The sequence below is a fragment of the Camelina sativa genome, chromosome 7 (genome assembly GCF_030686135.1).
Source record: "Camelina sativa cultivar CO46 ecotype springtype chromosome 7, ASM3068613v1".
NCBI classification, from domain to species: domain Eukaryota; kingdom Viridiplantae; phylum Streptophyta; class Magnoliopsida; order Brassicales; family Brassicaceae; genus Camelina; species Camelina sativa.
Window position 1 is genome coordinate 31922193 of NC_141886.1, and position 20794 is coordinate 31942986.

At 39.3% G+C, this 20794-nt stretch overlaps 6 protein-coding genes across 9 annotated transcripts; 3 read left to right on the forward strand and 3 right to left on the reverse strand.

The window, feature by feature from the left end:
• The first annotated feature begins 575 nt into the window (after positions 1-575).
• LOC104703529 (serrate RNA effector molecule) lies at positions 576-5098 on the forward strand. The gene is made up of 12 exons (XM_010419554.2): positions 576-1483; positions 1748-1848; positions 2136-2193; positions 2385-2459; positions 2542-2616; positions 2703-2750; positions 2875-2943; positions 3038-3826; positions 3905-3953; positions 4162-4430; positions 4538-4696; positions 4804-5098. The coding sequence occupies exons 1-12, from the start codon at positions 1071-1073 to the stop codon at positions 4862-4864; spliced, it is 2166 nt and encodes a 721-aa protein (XP_010417856.2). The 5' UTR covers positions 576-1070; the 3' UTR covers positions 4865-5098.
• A 43-nt stretch (positions 5099-5141) lies between these two features.
• LOC104703530 (protein FAR1-RELATED SEQUENCE 3) lies at positions 5142-9659 on the reverse strand. Of its 2 annotated transcripts, none has more exons than XR_754219.3 (6): positions 9225-9659; positions 6777-9000; positions 6605-6694; positions 6225-6360; positions 5648-5764; positions 5142-5510 (listed from the first exon to the last, which is right to left on the reverse strand). XR_754219.3 is itself a non-coding variant. In XM_010419555.3 (6 exons), exons 2-6 carry the CDS (start codon positions 8904-8906, stop codon positions 5466-5468), a joined length of 2532 nt encoding a protein of 843 aa, XP_010417857.2. In that variant the 5' UTR covers positions 8907-9000; positions 9225-9573; the 3' UTR covers positions 5142-5465. The 2 variants fall into 2 exon arrangements, 1 of the variants encoding a protein (XP_010417857.2); XM_010419555.3 differs by having other exon boundaries at positions 6225-6374; positions 9225-9573.
• A 247-nt stretch (positions 9660-9906) lies between these two features.
• LOC104703531 (serrate RNA effector molecule) lies at positions 9907-14342 on the reverse strand. The gene is made up of 12 exons (XM_087459910.1): positions 13752-14342; positions 13383-13483; positions 13038-13095; positions 12595-12669; positions 12428-12502; positions 12288-12335; positions 12092-12160; positions 11214-12005; positions 11085-11133; positions 10690-10958; positions 10446-10598; positions 9907-10321 (listed from the first exon to the last, which is right to left on the reverse strand). Exons 1-12 carry the CDS (start codon positions 14150-14152, stop codon positions 10261-10263), a joined length of 2151 nt encoding a protein of 716 aa, XP_087316036.1. The 5' UTR covers positions 14153-14342; the 3' UTR covers positions 9907-10260.
• A 243-nt stretch (positions 14343-14585) lies between these two features.
• LOC104703532 (non-specific lipid transfer protein GPI-anchored 12) lies at positions 14586-15991 on the forward strand. 2 transcript variants are annotated; one of them, XM_010419558.2, is made up of 3 exons: positions 14586-15193; positions 15529-15579; positions 15712-15991. In XM_010419558.2, the coding sequence occupies exons 1-3, from the start codon at positions 14827-14829 to the stop codon at positions 15825-15827; spliced, it is 534 nt and encodes a 177-aa protein (XP_010417860.2). In that variant the 5' UTR covers positions 14586-14826; the 3' UTR covers positions 15828-15991. The 2 variants fall into 2 exon arrangements, with proteins under 2 accessions (XP_010417860.2, XP_010417861.2); XM_010419559.3 differs by lacking the exon at positions 15529-15579.
• Positions 15992-16062: 71 nt separating this feature from the next.
• Positions 16063-18165, reverse strand: LOC104705122 (pentatricopeptide repeat-containing protein At3g29230-like). Its single transcript, XM_010421107.2, has one exon. It carries the CDS (start codon positions 17980-17982, stop codon positions 16177-16179), a length of 1806 nt encoding a protein of 601 aa, XP_010419409.1. The 5' UTR covers positions 17983-18165; the 3' UTR covers positions 16063-16176.
• A 735-nt stretch (positions 18166-18900) lies between these two features.
• On the forward strand, positions 18901-20613 carry LOC104703533 (MD-2-related lipid-recognition protein 3). Of its 2 annotated transcripts, none has more exons than XM_010419560.3 (4): positions 18901-19220; positions 19415-19522; positions 19621-19799; positions 20280-20613. In XM_010419560.3, the coding sequence occupies exons 1-4, from the start codon at positions 19124-19126 to the stop codon at positions 20391-20393; spliced, it is 498 nt and encodes a 165-aa protein (XP_010417862.2). In that variant the 5' UTR covers positions 18901-19123; the 3' UTR covers positions 20394-20613. The 2 variants fall into 2 exon arrangements, 1 of the variants encoding a protein (XP_010417862.2); XR_015562610.1 differs by having other exon boundaries at positions 18975-19220; positions 19621-20152; positions 20192-20613.
• The last annotated feature ends 181 nt before the right edge of the window (positions 20614-20794 follow it).

Genomic DNA, 20794 nt, shown 5'->3' on the forward strand with positions numbered 1-20794 from the left:
TGCTCCAAAAAATTGGAAACCATATGTAGATTTAGTCCCCTGCTAACACATAAGATGCTCTGCTTTTAGTATTATACATAAGAAACATAGAGTTTGAGAAGAATGCGTACTATTCACTCACATCAACGGATGCAAATTCACACAAAAACCGAAAACCTATTAGAACATTCTTAAACTTTTGATACCTCAACCTAGTAGTCGACTCGACTTGAGCTGTTCTAATGTATACTCCCAGAAATCAGGCTGTCATCTCACTACATGCTATGAGAAAATTGGTAGATCTACTATTTAACAGAAGACAACTCATCATGTGATGATTATGTTGATTGTTGAACATCATCTTCTCCAAAACTGTCAATCGTGCTATCTTCCTCTACATCTCTCTCGTTCCGTTTAGAATTTTGCTGTAGGAATAGAGAGCCTTATCATTTTAAAAATAAAAAAACAATACGAATCTAGGTACCACTACAATATGAATCTAATACCTTCTCATCTTTCTTCTTTTGTCATCTTGGCCTCTGTTCTGAAAAACCTTTTGATTCTTCATAAATACCCTCAAATTTTTCTGAGTGATCGAGAGATTCTCGAGAGAAGAAGCACAAAGAAGAAAAAAGTTGTTCAAAGGGAATCTGGCGAGGCGAGGGAAAAATATATGAAACATCATTTTGTTTCCAACAGGATCCACGTGTTTTCTAAATGGGTCGGGTCTGTTTATGCAATGTAGAAACACGCGGATCCTTGGGTTCATGGGTCGGGTTTTCCAATTTCGATTATTTTTTATCAAATTTACCCCTCTCAATTTTAATTAATCATCTCCTTCATCCATGATTGAATGGCAATTTCTGTAATATCTATCAACATTTTGGACATTTTAAAAAATATACTCCTCTTTTAATTATAAATTATATATAAGAAGATAAAACCCTTAATTTTCATGAAAACGAAGTTGGGCCTCTGAGTAAGGCCAAACTGAATAAAGTTCACTGTAACAGCAGCAGCAGTAGAACCCCCGTAAACGTAAAAGAGAGAGAGAGGCTTTTGGGATTCTCCGATTTAGGGTTCCGATCGTAATGGCCGATGTGACTCTTCCTCCGTCTGATTCCGTCGATAACCGCCTCCCTGAGAAATCGACCTCTTCCTCACCACCTCCTCCACCGCCTTCTTCCTCTCTGCCGCAACAAGAGCAGGAACATGAACAGCAGCCACCTCCACAACGCCGTGAGAAAGATTCACGAGAGCGGCGTGACGACAGAGACCTCGAACGTCCGCCTAATCGCCGTGACCGTGACCGTTCGCCTCTCCCTCCGCCTCGTAGGGATTACAAGAGACGGCCTAGCTTGAGTCCTCCGCCACCGTACAGAGATAGGCGGCACTCTCCTCCCATGCGCCGCTCACCTCCTCATAAGCGTTATCGGAGGGATGATAATGGCTATGATGCTCGCCGTGGCAGTCCTCGTGGTGGCTATGGGCCTCCCGATAGAAGGTAATCCTTTATCCCCTAGGCTTGGATCTTCGTTGCTTGCTCACTCACACTTCAATTGGAATCACACATCAGAGTTCATCTGTTACCGATTGAACTATATAATTCAAAGTCATATGGGTACTGTGATTTGATAGAAGGCTAAGTTGCATTGTTGCTTAGCTGAAGAATAGAAAAGTGCATCACAGACCTCTTGTATCAATGATTGTTATACCCTTCGGTTTCGTGCTTTCCTAATCTGTACTCAATTCTTCTTTTGCATGTTAGATTTGGATATGAATATGGTGGAGGATATGATCGTGAAATGGGTGGGAGGCCTAATTATGGTGATGAAAGGCCTCACGGCCGCTTTTTGGGTCGCCATCAGGGTGAGACATCTCTTTCATATATTTCTAAAGTTGAGAGGACCTGTATAACCACTTTGCACTTGTGAGACATATTTAAGATGACTGTCATTGGGCGTTCTTATAGGTTGAAGACTTCTGGTTCATTTGACTAGCATAGTTCATAGTCATAGCTTCATATTTTTCTCTCTATATGCTGTGGATTGGATACAGTTTGAGTAACTAATTCACAGTTCTATTTGTGAACAAGCAATCTATTTTAGGAGAGTGATATCAAAATCGACCTTTTAATTTTGTATTTCTTTTGGCAGAATGGGAGGGAGGACGTGGAGGGTATGGTGATGCTCCCAACAGTGGAAATACTCAAAGGTTAAGGATCCTTCATCTTTGTTCCTTTTCCCTTTGTATTTCATGGGATTTGCTCTCTTTTTCCTATGGTGTGTTTATTTTTGGTAGTAGATATATAATCTAGTAAATGTATACTAGGAGTTATGAACTGTCCTATGGTGCTCAATGAAAGGAAGTTTAATAATACGTACCGTTGTATTTCCTTTATCCAGGGATGGATTGATGTCATACAAACAATTTATCCAGGAGTTGGAAGATGATATATTGCCATCTGAAGCTGAACGCAGGTGCGGTTATTTCTGCAACTTAGTCTTGTTGGTTAAGCAGTTGTATCGTAAGCTGCAGTGGTAAACTTTTTTCATGATGCAGATATCAAGAATACAAGTCAGAGTATATCACAACACAGAAACGTGCCTATTTTAACACCCACAAAGAAGAAGAATGGTTATTTCCACTCTCTGTTTCCATCTATTAACATGTATATTCTGCAATTTAACCTATTAACATGTGTATCTATGTTACACGTCCAGGTTGAAAAATAAGTATCATCCAACAAATTTACTCTCTGTCATAGAAAGGTGAGTTCAAGAGCCATTTGCAACAGTTTATGTCGGGCTTTTGTGCCTGAATGGTGTTATATTAATACTATACATTGATCTCTTGTAGTCTTGGTATTATACAGTCTTGGTTTTTTTTTTCCAGGAGGAATGACCTTGCACGAAAAGTAGCAAAGGATTTCTTACTTGATTTGCAGAGCGGGGCGCTAGATTTGTAAGATAATTTCCTTTGCTTGTACACCACATTTATGATTATGATCACCATTTTGTCATCTCTAAAGCTCACAGTTTCCCTTGATCCGTTCCAGAGGTCCTGCAGTGACAGCATTGAACAAATCTAGCCAGACCAGTGAGCAAAATTCTGAGGATGAATCAGCTGGTGGTAAAAGAAAACGACATGATAGGGTTGGAGCTAAAGAGACTGACCTTCTTTCAGCTGCACCAAAAGCACCCAGTTTCGCTTCTGATCCAAAGAGAATCCTAACTGACATTGAACAAGCACATGCACTTGTGCGTAAGCTAGACTCTGAGAAACGAATTGAGGAGAATCTTTTATCAGGTTCAGAAACTGAAAAATCAGGTAGAGAGAAGTTACATAGTGGTTCGACTGGTCCAGTTATAATCATTAGGGGGTTGACATCTGTGAAAGGCCTTGAGGGTGTTGAATTGCTCGACACACTTGTCACATATCTTTGGCGTGTTCATGGTCTGGACTATTACGGAAAGGTTGAAACAAATGAAGCTAAGGGTTTGCGGCATGTGAGAGCTGAAGGTAAAGTTTCTGATGCAAAAGGAGATGAGAGTGAAAGTAAATTTGACTCTCATTGGCAGGAGAGGTTGAAAGGTCAAGATCCCTTGGAAGTGATGGCTGCTAAAGAGAAAATAGATGCTGCGGCTACTGAAGCTTTAGATCCACATGTCCGAAAGATTAGAGATGAGAAGTATGGTTGGAAATATGGTTGTGGGGCCAAGGGTTGCACAAAGCTGTTTCATGCTGCTGAATTTGTGTACAAACATCTCAAGCTGAAACACACTGAGCTTGTCACAGAGCTGACTACCAAAGTTCGGGAAGAACTGTATTTTCAGAACTATATAAAGTATGTAAGGTTTTTTTCTTGATTTCCTCGACTATCGTTTCACAGGTTCGTAATGAAAAATTTATGTGCCATGTACAGTGATCCTAATGCTCCAGGAGGACAACCAGCTACTCAGCAATCTGGCCCGGTAGATGATCTTTTTTTATCACTATAATTGAATGTTTAGTAGTCTTTATCTTTGGGTATCCACTTGTTTAGCTTTGTTTTGAGGTTTACGCCAGTGAAATATACTTTTGACAGAGAGATATTCCTATGAGTAGTTCGTATCTTTAGCTTTCCACTTGTTTAGCTTTGTTTTGAAGTTTACTTACGCCGGTGAAATATACTTTTGACAGAGAGATGGACCTGTGAGACGTAAACCAGGTATGGAGAACAGACTTAGGGATGACCGAGGTGGACGCAGAGAACGTGACGGACGTGCCAATGGCAATGACAGAAATGATCGGTCAGAGGATCAACAGAGAGGTGACGGTGATGGTCCTGATGGTGGAAATCCTGGGGAAGGTGGGTACGATGCATTTGGTGGACAAGCAGGTGTTCATGTTCCTCCCTTCTTATCGGATATAAACCCACCACCAATGCTGATGCCTGTTCCCGGTGCCGGGTAGGTTAAAGATTACTTACTCCCTCGTGATCTTGTTTTGTCAGAGTAAACTAGCTACTGTGTTTAATCAATGATTTTTAACGATGCTTAACTGATGATGCGGGCAGACCACTGGGACCATTTGTACCAGCACCACCTGAAGTTGCGATGCAGATGTTCAGGGACCCAAGTGGACCCAACCCTCCTTTCGAAGGTAGCGGCAGAGGTGGACCCGCTCCTTTTCTTTTGTCTCCGGCCTTCCGACAGGATCCTAGACGGCTACGCAGGTAATGTGGCTCACTCTATGCGTTCATCCTTACAGCAAACATAATTCAATCATATGGACAAGAGTGCAGTGTCTCTAAGAAACTAATGTATTGAAAAAATGGTGCAGCTACCAAGACCTAGATGCTCCAGAGGAAGAGGTGACCGTTATTGATTACAGGAGCTTGTAGACAAGGAGCTATAGCGATGCCAAGTTTACCCATTCGGGTCAGGTCGGTTTAATGGAATCATGAATAGAAGGCGAACTAGCTCTGATTTGTGATGTATTTATTTTTGTTCCTCCCAATTTTCACACACGCACTCCATATATTTCCCTTATTGCTTTTCATATGCTTACTGATTCTGTTGGACGAATACGTAAATGTTCATGAGAATTTCTTGTATTCAGTAGTGCGTTTCATCTACACTTTGTTTGTTACAGGCAGTCTATGCTTTCCTCAAAGCTGCTTTATTTCCGAAGTGTATACTTATTCACTCAAACCAATGACTACAAAACAATAAGAGAACCGCAATAGATCTAAGCTAAGGACGGTTCAATATCTGAAAAAGGATATATACACTTAAAAGCATGGCTTGAATCATGACTCAGTGCGCACCTCTAACACTCTTGCTAATGACACTTTTACATATGTTACACATGATATTGTATGACATTTCTAACAACATCAATCACAGAGATAGTACAGATGAAACCCTAATGAGGTTAACAAATATGTTCCTCAAGTTATAAGAAGTATTCTTTTCTCGTGGTTGTTTCTCTCTCTCTCAACATCACTTGCGTTGCTTCTTTGCTTGAGGTTCTGTCTGTAGCTCTCCCTGCAAATGCAAGATACCATTATTTAGATCCTTAATAAGATAATACACAACAGACCAAGTAAAAGTTCAAGAACAGTTATAGAATAACTACTACTTAGAGCAAAAGAAAAAAAGGATTTGAAAGGGAGAGTGCCTACAACGATAGAAAGCTGCTCACGGATATAGGCCATCGATCTCAACATGGCACCTAGTGTATCACGGGACACCTGGAATTTGACCTCTGATTCTCCAGTTGTTGTCTCAGTATCTTGAAGCTGGGATAAGGACAACAGAAAACAGTTCAATACCATAAAGTAATCGGTCTTCTATTTTATAAGTGATTCTCCCATAAAGTAATGCATCATGAAAGAAGAAGACGTTACTATAGCTATTTAGTTCCTCTCATGGAAATGACTCCTTTGAAGTGGTGAAACAAACTTCTCTGAAGTATTTTCTGATTAAATTCAAGTGCGTTTCAAAATAACCTTTTCCACGATAGGCAGCAATGAAATTTTCATATTCAAGTGGTGACTGCAAAAAGTTTGGCAGCTGAAAAACCAGATTTTGTAACTAATGCGGGGATAAACAAGTCAAATAACACAGAAGTTTCCTGCACTGAAGGTATATGGAATCTATGTCGGAACAACCAAAGACAATCAATAAATTAAAAAGACTTTCGTCTCGTCAAGTCAAGACTACATGAGAAGCCTAGAGTCTAAGAGTCTTAAAAGATACCTTCAAATTGATGACAGCTACTCTATTGGCTGGAGATGAGAGTTGCTTGCTAATGTAAGCCATGGAACTTAACATGGGTTCAAGTGTGACGCTAGACAGCTGAAATTTGACCTCCATATCCGCTGAGGGAAACTTTCTGTAATCGTGCAACTGAAAACATCATGAAAAGAATCCTCACTAAAGAGGTCAACTACTTTTATGCAGGAAGCAGTAAGACTTTGCCACAAAGGACAATTTCAGTTGTTCAAATCTTCAGCATCCATATGCTTTTTACAAATATCTAATCTCTTTTAGATGAATCGTCCCATCAGACCAACTTTTAGCTTAAGTTAATGCAAAAACCATACAGAAAAAAAGTTACTGGTTTAAATAATGCACACCTTTAAATTGATAACAGCAACTCTACCACCCGGCATTGTATTTTTACTCTCCATCACCCAAGTCATTGATTTAAGACAAGGAAGAGCTACCTGTAAGACAAAGCAAGTCAAATTACCACCCAACACCAATAAATTCAAAAAAAATAAGTCTGTGAAGGTTTACTCTAGGTACCATATTCTCAGGAGCACCATCGTCTTGGTGAAGCGACACTGGTGCCATACGCGGCAGATTCAGATCAGCAACAGATTGAGCTCTGGCCCCACCATCATTAAGGTTAAATCTGCGTATCATTTCATCCTGGCGTGGCCACAGTAAAGGGGTTGTGTCAGCAGCTGATAGTGAGGTCTTGCCACCAATACCATGTGCGCTAGGAGGTATAGCTCTACCTATATTTTTTCTGACAACTGAAACCTTCTTCCCACCCTCTCTGAGTGCCCCTAAAGCAATATTATAAGCTTCAGCTGTAACTGCCCCTCCCTCAGCATACTTGATGGCCTCGCGACATAAATGATTATAGCGGTGTATCAAGCTATCATGTCCATTTTCACTGACATGCTCATCCAACTCTCCCATGCTCTTGGCGTTTCTTGTCCATCGTCTCAAAATATAATGTGGTGGCAAAGTAGGTATATTTGTGACAGTAAACACTGTCAAAACATGTCGGCAGAGTATGCCGCAGTGCTCAAACATTTGACAGCTACAGTTTGCTCTCATTTCAGGGTAGCAAAACGTCACTATATAAGCTTTGTTGTCATCTTCAAACTTTGCAACCCTAAATGTGCTGGTGGTACCATCATCTTCAATTCTATTTGCAGTGTGAGCGAATGTTTCAACCAACTCTTCCTGGAACTTTCCAAAAAATTTTCTTGTGAAAAGATTTGCAGCCTGATTCTCCATGGGTGATGGCGTCTTCAAGACTGGAGGCGTGTTGACAGTGTCAAGATCAGCTTCAGTCTCCATCTCAAACCAGCTCTCCATAGCCCTTTCGTACAGCCTAAAGAACATCGGAAGGGTTGTCTGCTGATTCACATATCCATCGAAAAAGGAACCTGTATAACCTTGGCTAGGAAACACTGCAGCAAAAAAAGAATCCCGGAAATAAACAGGTACCCACTGAGCTCGGGCATTATATAAAGAAGTAAGCCATTCATGTCTTCCTAAGTCATACTTTTCAATGATGGAACTCCACGAAGATTCAAACTCCTCAATGGTTTCAGTGAAGTTGATACAGTTATATAGCTCCAGCTGAAAACTGGGATACGCAAGACACACATGAGCCAGCTTATCCTGACCTTCTCTTAGCACATCCCACTTATTAATACAGTGACGAGCACCTGGAAATACCTGAGCAACAGCAATCTGTATGGCTCTATCTTGATCAGTTACCAAAGAGACGGGGGGTTGGTCTCTCATTGCTGTAAGAAAAGTCTTAAATAGCCAGATAAATGAAGTATCAGACTCGTCCAAAATAAGTGCACAGCCAAATATGATAGTCTGACCATGATGATTCACCCCAGTAAACGGGGCAAAAGGAACACGAAACTGATTGCACCTGTATCTCGTATCCAAGGTGACTGCGTCACCAAAATGAGTATAAGCAAACCTAGATCTCGAATCTGCCCAAAATACATTTGTCATCTGATTATCTTCATCAAGCTGAACCGCATAGAAAAAGCCAGGATTCTCTGCCTGCATCCTCTTAAAATACTCCAACAGATTATGTGCATCCCGTCCAATAGTCCTCTTCGTGTTAGTTCCATAATTTTTCGAATCCTTAGACGACGCACTTCTGCTATTACTAGATTCTAAGGGAACACGGTTACCATCCATAGAAACATACATCATACCACTAGGCACATTATTCACCCCTTGTTGAAAACTAGATTTTTCCGAATTAGCAAAATGCCTACGAGGGCGAAGACAATGAAGCGTATTAGGACTTGCCAATCCATGAGTATGCTCTTTAACAAACTTTGCCACAACCCATTTATCATGACCTTTCATTTCTATCCTAACCATTGCATCACAGCTCTCCGCAAGCCTTCTCTTCGACCTTTTGCTACTACATACGAATTCACGAACACTAACAGACCCATCAGTTCTCGGAAGGGACTTGGAAGTGAAACCAAGCTGCCTTGAATACTCGTCATAGAAAGACTTAGCTTCTTTTTCTGAACTAAACTCCATGCCAACACACGGCTCTGCAATCCCAATCTCATCTTGAACTCCTAACGAGTTCTCCATGTTATTAGGTTCAGCATCTCCATCATCTCCCATCTCTTCAACCAAATGAATATCCATATTTCTCTAACTAACTGAGCTGAGCACACTTTCCTCCTAAACAAGTTCCAATTTCACACAACTGTTTCTCATCTTCAACAGTCTCTATAAAACACTGCATAAACCAAAAAAAGTACCTTTTTAATCATTCAGGTGTTTGTTTGATTAGAAAAACCAAAGCACAGCCAGTGTGTTTGTAGATCTTTGAAAAATAATCTTAACTACATATAGAAAGAGGACTCTGCATCTATCACTCTCCGATTGTTTTTTTTTCCCCCATCGATACAGAGAAACCCAGAAAGAGGAGAAAGCAAAGATATTATAAGACAAGGAGCTTACGTGTGAGTGATGCTGCGACGAACCCAGAAGATTTTTGGAAGTCGTGAAATTGGAACAAGGGTAACAACAATTCGGGAAAATTGAGAAGCTCTTCTGTTTTCAGATTCGACCGAAAGATTAATAAGTAAACTCGAGCTTGTGCAGTTCTCCGAGGAAGAAGAAGAAGACATTGAAAACTCAAACGTCGTCGTTTCACGGAAACAAATAAAAAATAAAAACAAACCCTAACACCTGAATTCCATTTCAAAATCCTGTGCATATATTTATTTCGGGTATTCGGATTACGCTGTCGGGTATGGGGTTAAACCTGAAACCGAACCAAGTTTTTCGAGTCGGTTCTGGTTCGAGTAATCCACATTTTTATCTTCTTCTTTTTTTATAGCGAGAATCTTTGTGTTGTAGAGTATATATTAAAGTAAAAATAATTTCACGCTTGGAACTTGATTAGGTTAGATTTGAGGAATTTGAGTGACCTCTCCACTGTTTTTGAAGATGACAAAATACAGACTGAAGCGAACCTATGGAATATGTCATGCACACCTCTTACACATCCATTGTGATTTCGACATCTTTGTTTCCTTCATAGAAGTCCCTGCTATGCAAGAACATCGCAGACATACATGTTCTCATATATATCAATGTGACCATATTATGGTTTTTTTTTTAATTCTAAAATCGCGGATTTCATTGTTACCTTGATATTAATAAGTACGGTCTCTAAGCAGTAAGCACCCACAAACACAACAAAACAAACAAAACTTCTGATGGCATAAACGTACAAGTATTTTAATTTTTTTCATGCACTTTGATTTATGTAAATGTCTAACAGATTAGTAGGCAGATGAAAACCAAAAAAAGAAAATATATGGGGTTTTACGCTTCGGTGACTGGAAAATTAGGAGGAACCAGAAGGAAAAAAATACATCACCAAAGGGCATGTCATATAAATTGTCATAATCTGCTGGCTCGCCTTTTGACCCAACCCGACCGAGTGAGTAGGAGGTATAGACTCAGCATCTCTCTAGCCCTCTCTTGTCTACAAGCTCCTGTAATCAATAACAGTGACTTCTTCCTCTGGAGCATCTAGGTCTTGGTAGCTGCACCATTTTCTCATACATTACTTTAAAGACATTGCACTCTTGTTCATCTTGAAATATGATTCATGAAAAAATGAAAGCAATGTGTTAAGATACTCATAGCATATCGAATGAACCATGTTACCTGCGTAACCGTCTCGGATCCTGTCTAAAGGCTGGAGACAAAAGAAAAGGGGCGGGTCCACCTCTGCCGCTACCTTCAAAAGAAGGATTAGGTCCACTTGGGAACATCTGCATCGCAAACTCAGGTGGTGCTGGTACAAATGGTCCTAGTGGCCTGCCCAAATCATTATTCACACACCCTAACTCTTTAAATTTAATCTGAAGATGGGAAAGTATAGTTTAGTGTAGGCTTTTATCAAACCTACCCGGCACCAGGAACAGGCATCAGCACTGGTGGTGCGTTTATATCCGATGAGAAGGGAGGAACATGAACTCCACCTTGTCCACCAAATGCATCGTACCTACCTTCCACAGGATTTCCACCATCAGTACCATCACCGTCACCTCCCAGTTGATCCTCTGACCGATCATTTCTGTCATTTCCATTAACACGTCCATCACGCTCTCTGCGTCCACCATGATCATCCCTAAGTCTGTGCTCCATGCCTGGTTTACGTCTCATAGGTCTATCTCTCTGTCAAAAGTATATATCGCCCACATAAGTAACACTCAAAAAAACCCTATAACAAATGAAAACCCAAAACTAGTACAGACTATTCAACATTCCTTTCAATGATAAACCAAATAAAAAATCTTGTACCGGGCCAGATTGCTGCATGGCTGGTTGTCCTCCTGGAGCATTAGGATCACTGCAAATGGCACATGATTTTATCATTAGGATCCCGACATAAATAATAGTCGAGGAGTCCAAGAGAAAAACCCTACATACTTCATATAGTTCTGAAAATACAGTTCTTCCCGCACTTTGGTGGTCAGCTCTGCGACAAGCTCAGTGTGTTTCAGCTTGAGATGCTTGTACACAAATTCAGCAGCATGAAACAGCTTCGTGCAGCCCTTGGCTCCACAACCATATTTCCAACCATACTTCTCATCCCTAATCTTTCGAACATGTGGATCTAAAGCTTCAGTAGCCGCAGCATCTATCTTCTCTTTAGCAGCCATCACTTCCAAGGGATCTTGACCTTTTAACCTCTCTTGCCAATGAAAGTCAAATTTACTTTCACTCTCATCTCCTTTTGCATCATAACCTTTACCTTCAGCTCTCACATGCCGCAGACCCTTAGCTTCATTTGTTTCAACCTTTCCATAATAATCCACACCATGCACACGCCAGAGATATGTGACAAGTGTGTCAAGCAATTCAACACCCTCAAGGCCTTTCACAGATGTCAACCCCCTAATGATTATAACTGGACCAGTCGAACCACTGTGTAACTTTTCTCTACCTGATTTTTCAGTTTCTGAACCTGATAAAAGGTTTTCCTCAATTCCTTTCTCAGAGTCTAGCTTACGCACAAGGGCTTGTGCTTGTTCAACGTCAATTAAGATTCTCTTTGGATCAGAAGTAAAACTGGGTGCTTTTGGTGCGGCTGAAAGAAGTTCAGTCTCTTTAGCTTCCCACCTACCATGTCTTTTTCTTTTGCCACCTCCAGCTGCTTCATCCTCAGAATTTGGCTCACTGGGCCTGCTGGATTTATCCAATGCTGTCACTGCAGGACCTCTGGAACAGATCGAGGGAAACTGAGCTTTTAGAGATGACAGAATGGTGACTTGTGACTAGAGTAATGGCCAAGGAATTGATCTTACAAATCTAGCGCCCCGCTCTGTAAATCAAGTAAGAAATCCTTCGCCACCTTCCGTGCAAGTTCAACCCTCCTGAAAATTTGAAAGAACAGTCAGAAACATAGTTTTGAGCTACAAGACTGTACTAACAAGTACGAGAGATCAGCGAATAGTATCAATATTACATCAATCAAACTGTGGGAAATGCTCATGACCTCACCTTTCTATGACAGAAAGTAAGTTTGTTGGATGATACTTATTCTTCAACCTGGATGCATAAAATACATAAGCATGTTAATAGGTTAGCTTGCAGAATAACCCAAAATAGTGTAGGAGATATAAACAGATAGTGGACTTCACCAATCTTCCTCTTTGTGAGTGTTAAAAAAGACGCGTTTCTGTGTTGTAATATACTCTGACTTATATTCTTGATATCTGCATCAGGACAAAAGGTATTAACCCAGCAGCTTTACACGACAACTGATTAAGCACCGAGACTAAGTTGCAGTTATAACTTATAACGATACCTGCGCTCAGCTTCTGATGGCAGTATATCATCTTCCAACTCCTGGATAAATTGTTTGTATGACATCAATCCATCCCTGGATAAAGGGAATACGACAATATTTCTTGTTAAATGCAACAGCAAGGAAGTTACACTAGCACCAGAATATAGGCGTTATCTTATACTCAACAGGAACAATGGAATAGAAACGATGACTTTAACATCACATGTTGCAGAAATGATTTTCTATTACTGATCAATAATGTCTCTCAAACATTCACACTAACTTTCAGGAGCTATAAGGAAGAATGCATATATGCCTCATAGAAGATAGACATTTCTTAACTCCTAGTATACATTTACTAGATTATATATCTACTACCAAAAATAAACACACCATAGGAAAAAGAGAGCAAATCCCATGAAATACAAAGGGAAAATGAACAAAGATGAAGGATCCTTAACCTTTGAGTATTTCCACTGTTGGGAGCATCACCATACCCTCCACGTCCTCCCTCCCATTCTGCCAGAAGAAATACAAAATTAAAAGGTCGATTTTGATATCACTCTCCTAAAATAGATTGCTTGTTCACAAATAGAACTGTGAATTAGTTACTCAAACTGTATCCAATCCACAGCATATAGAGAGAAAAATATGAAGCTATGACTATGAACTATGCTAGTCAAATGAACCAGAAGTCTTCAACCTATAAGAACGCCCAATGACAGTCATCTTAAATATGTCTCACAAGTGCAAAGTGGTTATACAGGTCCTCTCAACTTTAGAAATATATGAAAGAGATGTCTCACCCTGATGGCGACCCAAAAAGCGGCCGTGAGGCCTTTCATCACCATAATTAGGCCTCCCACCCATTTCACGATCATATCCTCCACCATATTCATATCCAAATCTAACATGCAAAAGAAGAATTGAGTACAGATTAGGAAATCACGAAAAAAATATATAGATATATAACACTCGTTGATATAAGAGGATGATCAATGTGGTTTGATCTCCAATAAAATTATGAGCGATGCACTTTTTCAATTCTCAGTCAATTAACAATCCAACTTATATTATCAACAATCCAATTGAAGTGTGAGCAATGTGGTACAGCAAAGAAGAAGATCCAAAAAAAAAAAAAAAATCACTGAGCACAAAGAGATGATGAAGATTACCTTCTGTCGGGAGGCCCATAGCCACCACGGTTACCGCCACGGCGAGCATCATAGCCATTATCGTCCCTGCGGTAACGTTTATTAGGAGGCGAGCGACGCTGGGGAGGAGAGTAGCGCCTATCTCTGTACGGTGGCGGAGGACTCAAGCTAGGACGTCTCCTGTAATCCCTACGAGGCGGTGGGAGAGGCGAACGGTCACGGTCACGGTCACGTCGTTCGAGGTCTCTGTCGTCACGCCGCTCCCGTGAATCTCTCTCACGGCGCTGCGGAGGCTGTTCCTGCTCCAGCTGCGGCTGCGGCAGAGAGGAAGAAGGCGGAGGAGGAGGCGGCGAGGAAGAGATCGATTTCTCAGGGAGGCTGTTGTCGACGGAATCAGTGGGAGGAAGAGTAACATCGGCCATTTGGAGAAGATGATCGGAACCCTATTTCGGGAAAATCTACGGTTTTATTCAACGATACACTCCAAAGCCTTTCTTCTCTACTAGTCTCAAATTCAAGTTGGCCTTTGAGGCCCATCTTAGTCTTCATTAAAATCAATATGTCTTTTTTTTTTTTTTTTTGGCTCAACTTCAATCTCTTCGTTAACCAAACGGTTTGGTTCCAAACCATTACAATCACATAATATCTTGGTCCACAGTATTTTACTATTTTTAACCCATACTGGCAGTAGTAGTGTAATATGATTTTTTTTTGTTTTCAACGTGTAATTTGATATAATAATAATAATTATTCAACTATATTCAGTTTTACCATTTAAGTTTTAAGTTACTCAGTCATCTCTTAACTAAAATCACCCAAAAAAAAAAAAGTTTAAATCAGATTTAACAATTCAGCCGGTTTAACAGTTTCCATTTAGATTGTTTTTAACTTTACACCATTGAAGTTATTAGTTAATAATTTATAGAAAACTTTAAACTACATTTACAAAGAGACAAAAACAGAATGTAGATAAAGACATGTCTACTAACATCACCTTACAGTTAACTTGTCCGTATCAAAAAAAAAAAAAATTAAATCTCCAAAGAAGAAATAACCTTGAGTGCAAAAATCTCAGATCCAATCACACTCCACCAAAATGCGCACCGCCAACTTTACCGCCGTCATCCTCCTCCTCCTCGTCACTCTCTGCTCCGGTCAGACTCCTCCGGCACCAGAACCCACCGCAGCCGATGGACCTTCTTCATCTCCGGCGAACTGTCTAGTATCTATGCTAAACGTATCGGACTGCTTCTCGTACGTTCAAGTGGGAAGCAATGAGATCAAGCCTGAAGCTGCTTGTTGCCCTGAGCTTGCTTGGATGGTTCAAAGCTCGCCTGAATGCGTTTGTAATCTTCTCGGCGGTGGCGCGTCGCCGCGTTTTGGAGTTAAGCTTGATAAGCAAAGAGCTGAGCAACTCTCAACCATCTGCGGTGTGAAAGCTCCATCTCCTAGTTTGTGTTCAGGTACATTTACTCATTCCGTACACCTACTTTTTCTATGTAATTTTGACCGTCTGATTCGATCAAATCCAATCTAACGGCTTAGCGGGACCTCTCTCACTCCTTACATTCACTAATTAGATTACTACTTGAGTGACATTGCTTTTATAATGCTCAAATAAATCTAAAAGGAAATAATTCTAAATAAAAGTAACAAGAAATTTATTTACCACTTTGTAATAAAAGAAAGAAACTATCAAATTTATCAATCTTTGGCTGGAATTAATTGTTATTTATTTATTAATTTGGAAATAATTATTTGTCTAATATAAATAATTGTTTTTTTATATAAATAATAGTTCTGGGTTTTCCGACGATCTCTCCAACCGGAAGTGAAGAATCCACCGGAGGTAGATTTACTATTTTAGTTGAAGTCTAGTTTTGAGTTCAGTTCAAGAAAAATGATACAGAATATTATAGTTTTAGAAAGCATACAGATTTTTTTGGTCTTTAATGTTTTATATGTGATTGAATTTTTTTAGGTTCTGAAGGGTCAAAGAAAGATAAGAAAAATGGTGGTGTGACTTCTAAAGATTATGAAGTAGCTTTGAACTCCTTAGCCTTAATATTATTGTTCATGTTTTTTTCTTTATTCTGAGGATTACATAACTTCAATAGGTGATGCAGCATATATTCTCTACTATCTTCTCATGTGTGTTTCTTATGGAACTTGGGTTCTATATTATTTTTACACTGTATGTAGTTTACTGAGCTTAAGTTATGGATGTTATGAATAAAGATCTTCCATATTTCAAATACAAATCAATGATGGAATTGACCATTGAACTCGTAAGATCCAAGCTCCAATTTGCAGTAGCATCGACAACAACGAATTTGCAAACTGTGCCATTGGAAAGATTAATTGAGTGTGTGTATGGAAATCAAAGACAAGATATGATGCTAGAATCTGAAAAATAAAACATTATCATCATCTACCATATTCTGCCTTACTTCATAATCTTTGATTCAGAGCCTATCTCACACAGCATAGAGTCTACAACACTGGTCATGCAACTTGAGTTACTTCCTATACATAGCTTTTTCTCATCCATCATCTTCCTCACTTTCTCCACTTCCTCCCACTTTCCATCAACAGCGTAAATATATGATAGTAGCACATATGGCCCTATGTCATTTGGCTGCAATCTCATGAGCCGCTTCGCCAAGATTTCTCCAATGTCAGGAGGATTCTCGAGTGTCCAACGAGAAGAGAGAACAAACGTGGAGTTTTCTTTTAGTTCTTCTGAGTGTTTAGTCAAACCTGCTCGGCCAAGGAGAGTAACCAAGCAGCCATGGTGCTCTAATCTAAGTTCAACATTATAGATTCGTGTTAACCGATCATAGGCCCACCAACCTTCTAGAACCATCCCAGCATTTGCACATGCAGACAGAACACAAACTAAAGTAGCACCATTTGGGAAAACGTTTCCATGCTTTTCCAAATCGACAAGCATCTCTATGGCTTTCTCTCCATGCCCTAGCAGGCCATATCCAATGATCATAGAGTTCCACGACACAACGCTTCTTTCTTTCATCCCATCAAAAACCTCTCTAGCCATATCCATTGCACCACATTTAGCATACATTGTAAGCAGAGCAGTTGAAAGAAGCACATCGGGTTTAATCTTGTTGCTTGTCACATATGAATGAATCTGCCTACCAATCTCAATCCGGCCTAAATATCCACAAGCAGTCAAGGCGCTCATGAAACACGCTTTGTTTGGCTTCAACCCATCTCCTTTATCCACCATTACTTCGTAAAGTCTAAGACATTCTGTGTAATCCTTGATCCTAACATAAAGAGCCAATATAGTATTCCAAGAAACAACATTTCTTCGTGGCATTCTATTGAAAAATCCCCGCGCCATTGTTACATCTCCCACTGCCGCGTAACCGTCGATCATAGAGTTCCAAGAAACAGCATCAGGAGCAGGCATAGTCTCAAACAAATACCGTGCCCCCTCCATATCCTGAATCCTCGCATAACCGCAAAGCATAGAGTTCCAACTAAAAACATCTCTCTTAGGCATTTCATCGAACAACTCACGTGCAACATCCATTCTCCCATTCTTCACATACCCATCAATCATCAGATTCCAACTAACCAAATCAACCATATACCCACCATCAAACACCTTCTCCGCATCTCGGACTCGTCCACAAACCACCAAGTACATATGAATCAACGAGTTCCTAACAAACAAATCCGAATCAAACCCGTACTTGGAAACCAAAGCATGAATCTTTTCCCCATCTTTCACCAATCCAGCTCCCACACACACCTTTACCATTAACGGGAACGTGTAATGGTTACACAAGACACATCTACCAATAATTTTGTCGTAGTAAAACCTCAACGCACCAAAGGGCTGTTTTAAATTAACGAAACATCTCAAAATGGTGTTACCCAGAAACGCATCAGGCTCAATGACAGAATCGAAAACTGAAACAGCTCGTGAAACCGAACCAAAACATGTGCAGAGCTTTTTAATCACTCGTCCTGAAACAAGAGAGTTCTGGAGTAGTCCAGAGACTAGGATCTGGGAATAAACTTGGTCAAATTCATTCACAGATGTTAAAGATTCAAGCTTTTGGAGTATCGGATGATGGAGATCGTCGAGATGTGTGGTACGAGGTTTGGGATCATCTGGCCAGAGTCTTGGTGATGGTTTTGAGAGATTGTCTCTGCATTTAATGAATTTTTCAAGAGCAATTGAGCTTCCTCTTGATCTTCTGGATAAGCCTAGATTCATATTCGTACGTTTTCTTGTTGGTAAAACATATTCAAACACGGAAGGGGGGCGGCGGGCCAGCTTTATAAAGCCTCACTGCCTCAGCCTCAATCCACACGCAGATTTGTTTTTGATTTCAAAAGAATCTCTACATACTTATTTGTAACCTAATATCAATCGCATTGCAAAATATTAGCAACCCTTTTACATGTTTTTCGAATGTTATAACCATAAAAATATGTCTATACTTGAAAACTCAGCACCTACAAGAAAATATTTTGTCATGACCTCGTAAAACATTAAACATCCTTGTGTCCACCAAAGTGATTTCAGTGCTATTCTAACCGTACTTTTTTATTCTTGAATATTTTTCTACCCTACAAATAAGAATACTAAAACATTATTCCGAGTTATAAAATCTACTAAAACCAATAAATCTTATCTGATTGCTTGACTTGTTAAGAACCACAACCCCTTGGATATACCCCCAATGCGCAACGCTTTTAGTTTCTAAAATATTCCATATTGCCTTGCTCGAAAGATTAGTACAATGTTAGTTTTAATTTTAAATCTGTCAACAACAAAAAAAAAAAAAAAAAAAAAAAAAAAAAAAAAATGTTAAAAGTTTACTAAGAAACTAAATGAAACCTCAAGAATAGATTGAATATATTATATTTGAACGCTTTGAAAAATTAAAAGATAGATATGTGATATTTCAGTCATATTTTTACCTAAATTTCATGTATGAAAATTGAAAATCTTTCGCAAACCCCATCATAACCACATGGTAGGGAAAAACAAATCGAATCTTTTATCCCTACTTCGAGTACGGTTCGGTCTTCGAGATGAATCACGTGCTTCTGAATAAAAGTTGGTGAGCAATGAATATTTCACATTTACACTACTAGTAATAATTTAAGATTCCTGCCTCCAACGTGATTTTATAATTTTTTATATGTCGGCATCGTGGGAAATTACTGTAAAGTATCCACTAATTCCACTTATGATGGCCTATCCAGGATCCACTAATACTATAGACTGTAGACTATATAAAACTAAATCTTGCATGGATGAATAATTAACATATAAGTATATCAAAGACTTCTTTGTCTCTAGCCAAACACAAATATCTTTCCAAGGAGCTTTCAAGATCAGTAGATTCATGGCGATGTCTCACCTTCAACCCGTGCTTCTCCTCCTCGCATCACTCTTCTTCTTACCGGCTTTGCACGGGGCCATCGATTTCGAATACTGCGGCAGTAAGTATCCATTTGTTATGTATGTTCCTTTTGTATGTTTATTGTGTATATATACAATAACTTTACCAAATCATCATGAAACAATGGTTGGGTTTATTTTTGTAAGAAAGATTTATAGATCCAAGATATTTTAATCTTCCGAGACTCATAAGTTATAACTTTCAACGATTGATCTGTGCGTGCGACTGTTGCAGAAAATGGAAACGATTACGGTAACGTCAATCGTATCGAGATCTCTAAGAACCCGTCGGTTGGGCCGGACGAAAGTTCAAGCATGACTATATATGTATACGGTTCTGCAAGTACGTAATCTTCTTCCCAAATTTTCAACTCTTTTTATTTTTTATTGTTTTTTAGTTTACAACATTTTCTTGATGGAAATATTTCAATGTATATACAGACAAAAACATCACCGTGGGAACCCTTGTATACGTAACCTTTAAGACTGGGGAATTTACTGGCCTTTTGAAAACTTACAACATCTGTGATGTGAGTGAATGTAACACTGAAGCTGAGATTGAAGCTGGTACCAACTTTGAATTGACTCTTCCCGATGTTCTTTATGTTGGTTTTGATGAGGTAACTTTTCTTACACTCTTTTGCTTAGGGAGAAAATATTATGAATGAATGTGATTTTTCCTTAATCCTAGGACTAATGTTTCCAAACCCAAACGGACCATGTTCAACCTGATGTACAGCCGGGTTGGACTAATTAATTAACCGCAATTAACCGGCAAAACCCCTAAAACTGATGATCTAATAAAACCGGTTGACATGGGTCGGTTTTTTTTTTTCTTTTTTTTTTCCAAGACTTGGCTTTGTTCATAAACATCACATTTTTTTTTTCATTTTCTAAGAAGTGAGTATCTAGTGTTTTCAATGGTTAACATTTTGAAGGAATAAATCTTTTCCAAGACTTGGTTTTCTTAGAAGTATATATATATTTAAAATAAAGGAGTATTTTGTTTTAGAAACCATACCAAACTTACCTATACCAGTTTCGTTTTCATTTTACCTGACATCTCACATGTCAATGTTTTTTCTAATGAAATTGTGCAGGAACTCAAGTACTCTGTTTCTTTGCGCCAAAAGTACGTGGAAGAGCCAATTATAAATATGTGCGTCGACTTCAAACTGCCTAGTCCAACTCCCACATTGGTCGTCTCTGCTTAGTCAAGTTGGCGGATGTGTCCAAGTCTTTTGGTTATATCAGTCTCTCTAGCTCTCGCTACTTGCATTTCCTTTACATGTGTTGTCCAACTAATAAAATAGATAACTCTCTGTTATAATATTGGCTTGGTCTATAAGACTATAAGATTAAGAGCCAAGCACGTCTTTGGTTTTTTTCCAAGCTGATACAATAATTATGAGAAACAAGAGAGTTAGTAGGCAAGCGAGTACAATCTGAGCATAAAAATTATCATATACAGTCACACAGATCTTAGAGATTTCAACTTTTAGAGTATTTGATAGTTAAATTTATAATTCTAATGAGACGGAACATAGTAACTAACTTAACTATATGGAAAATTATTTCATTGGTTTAATTTTCCAATACATATATGACATTACAA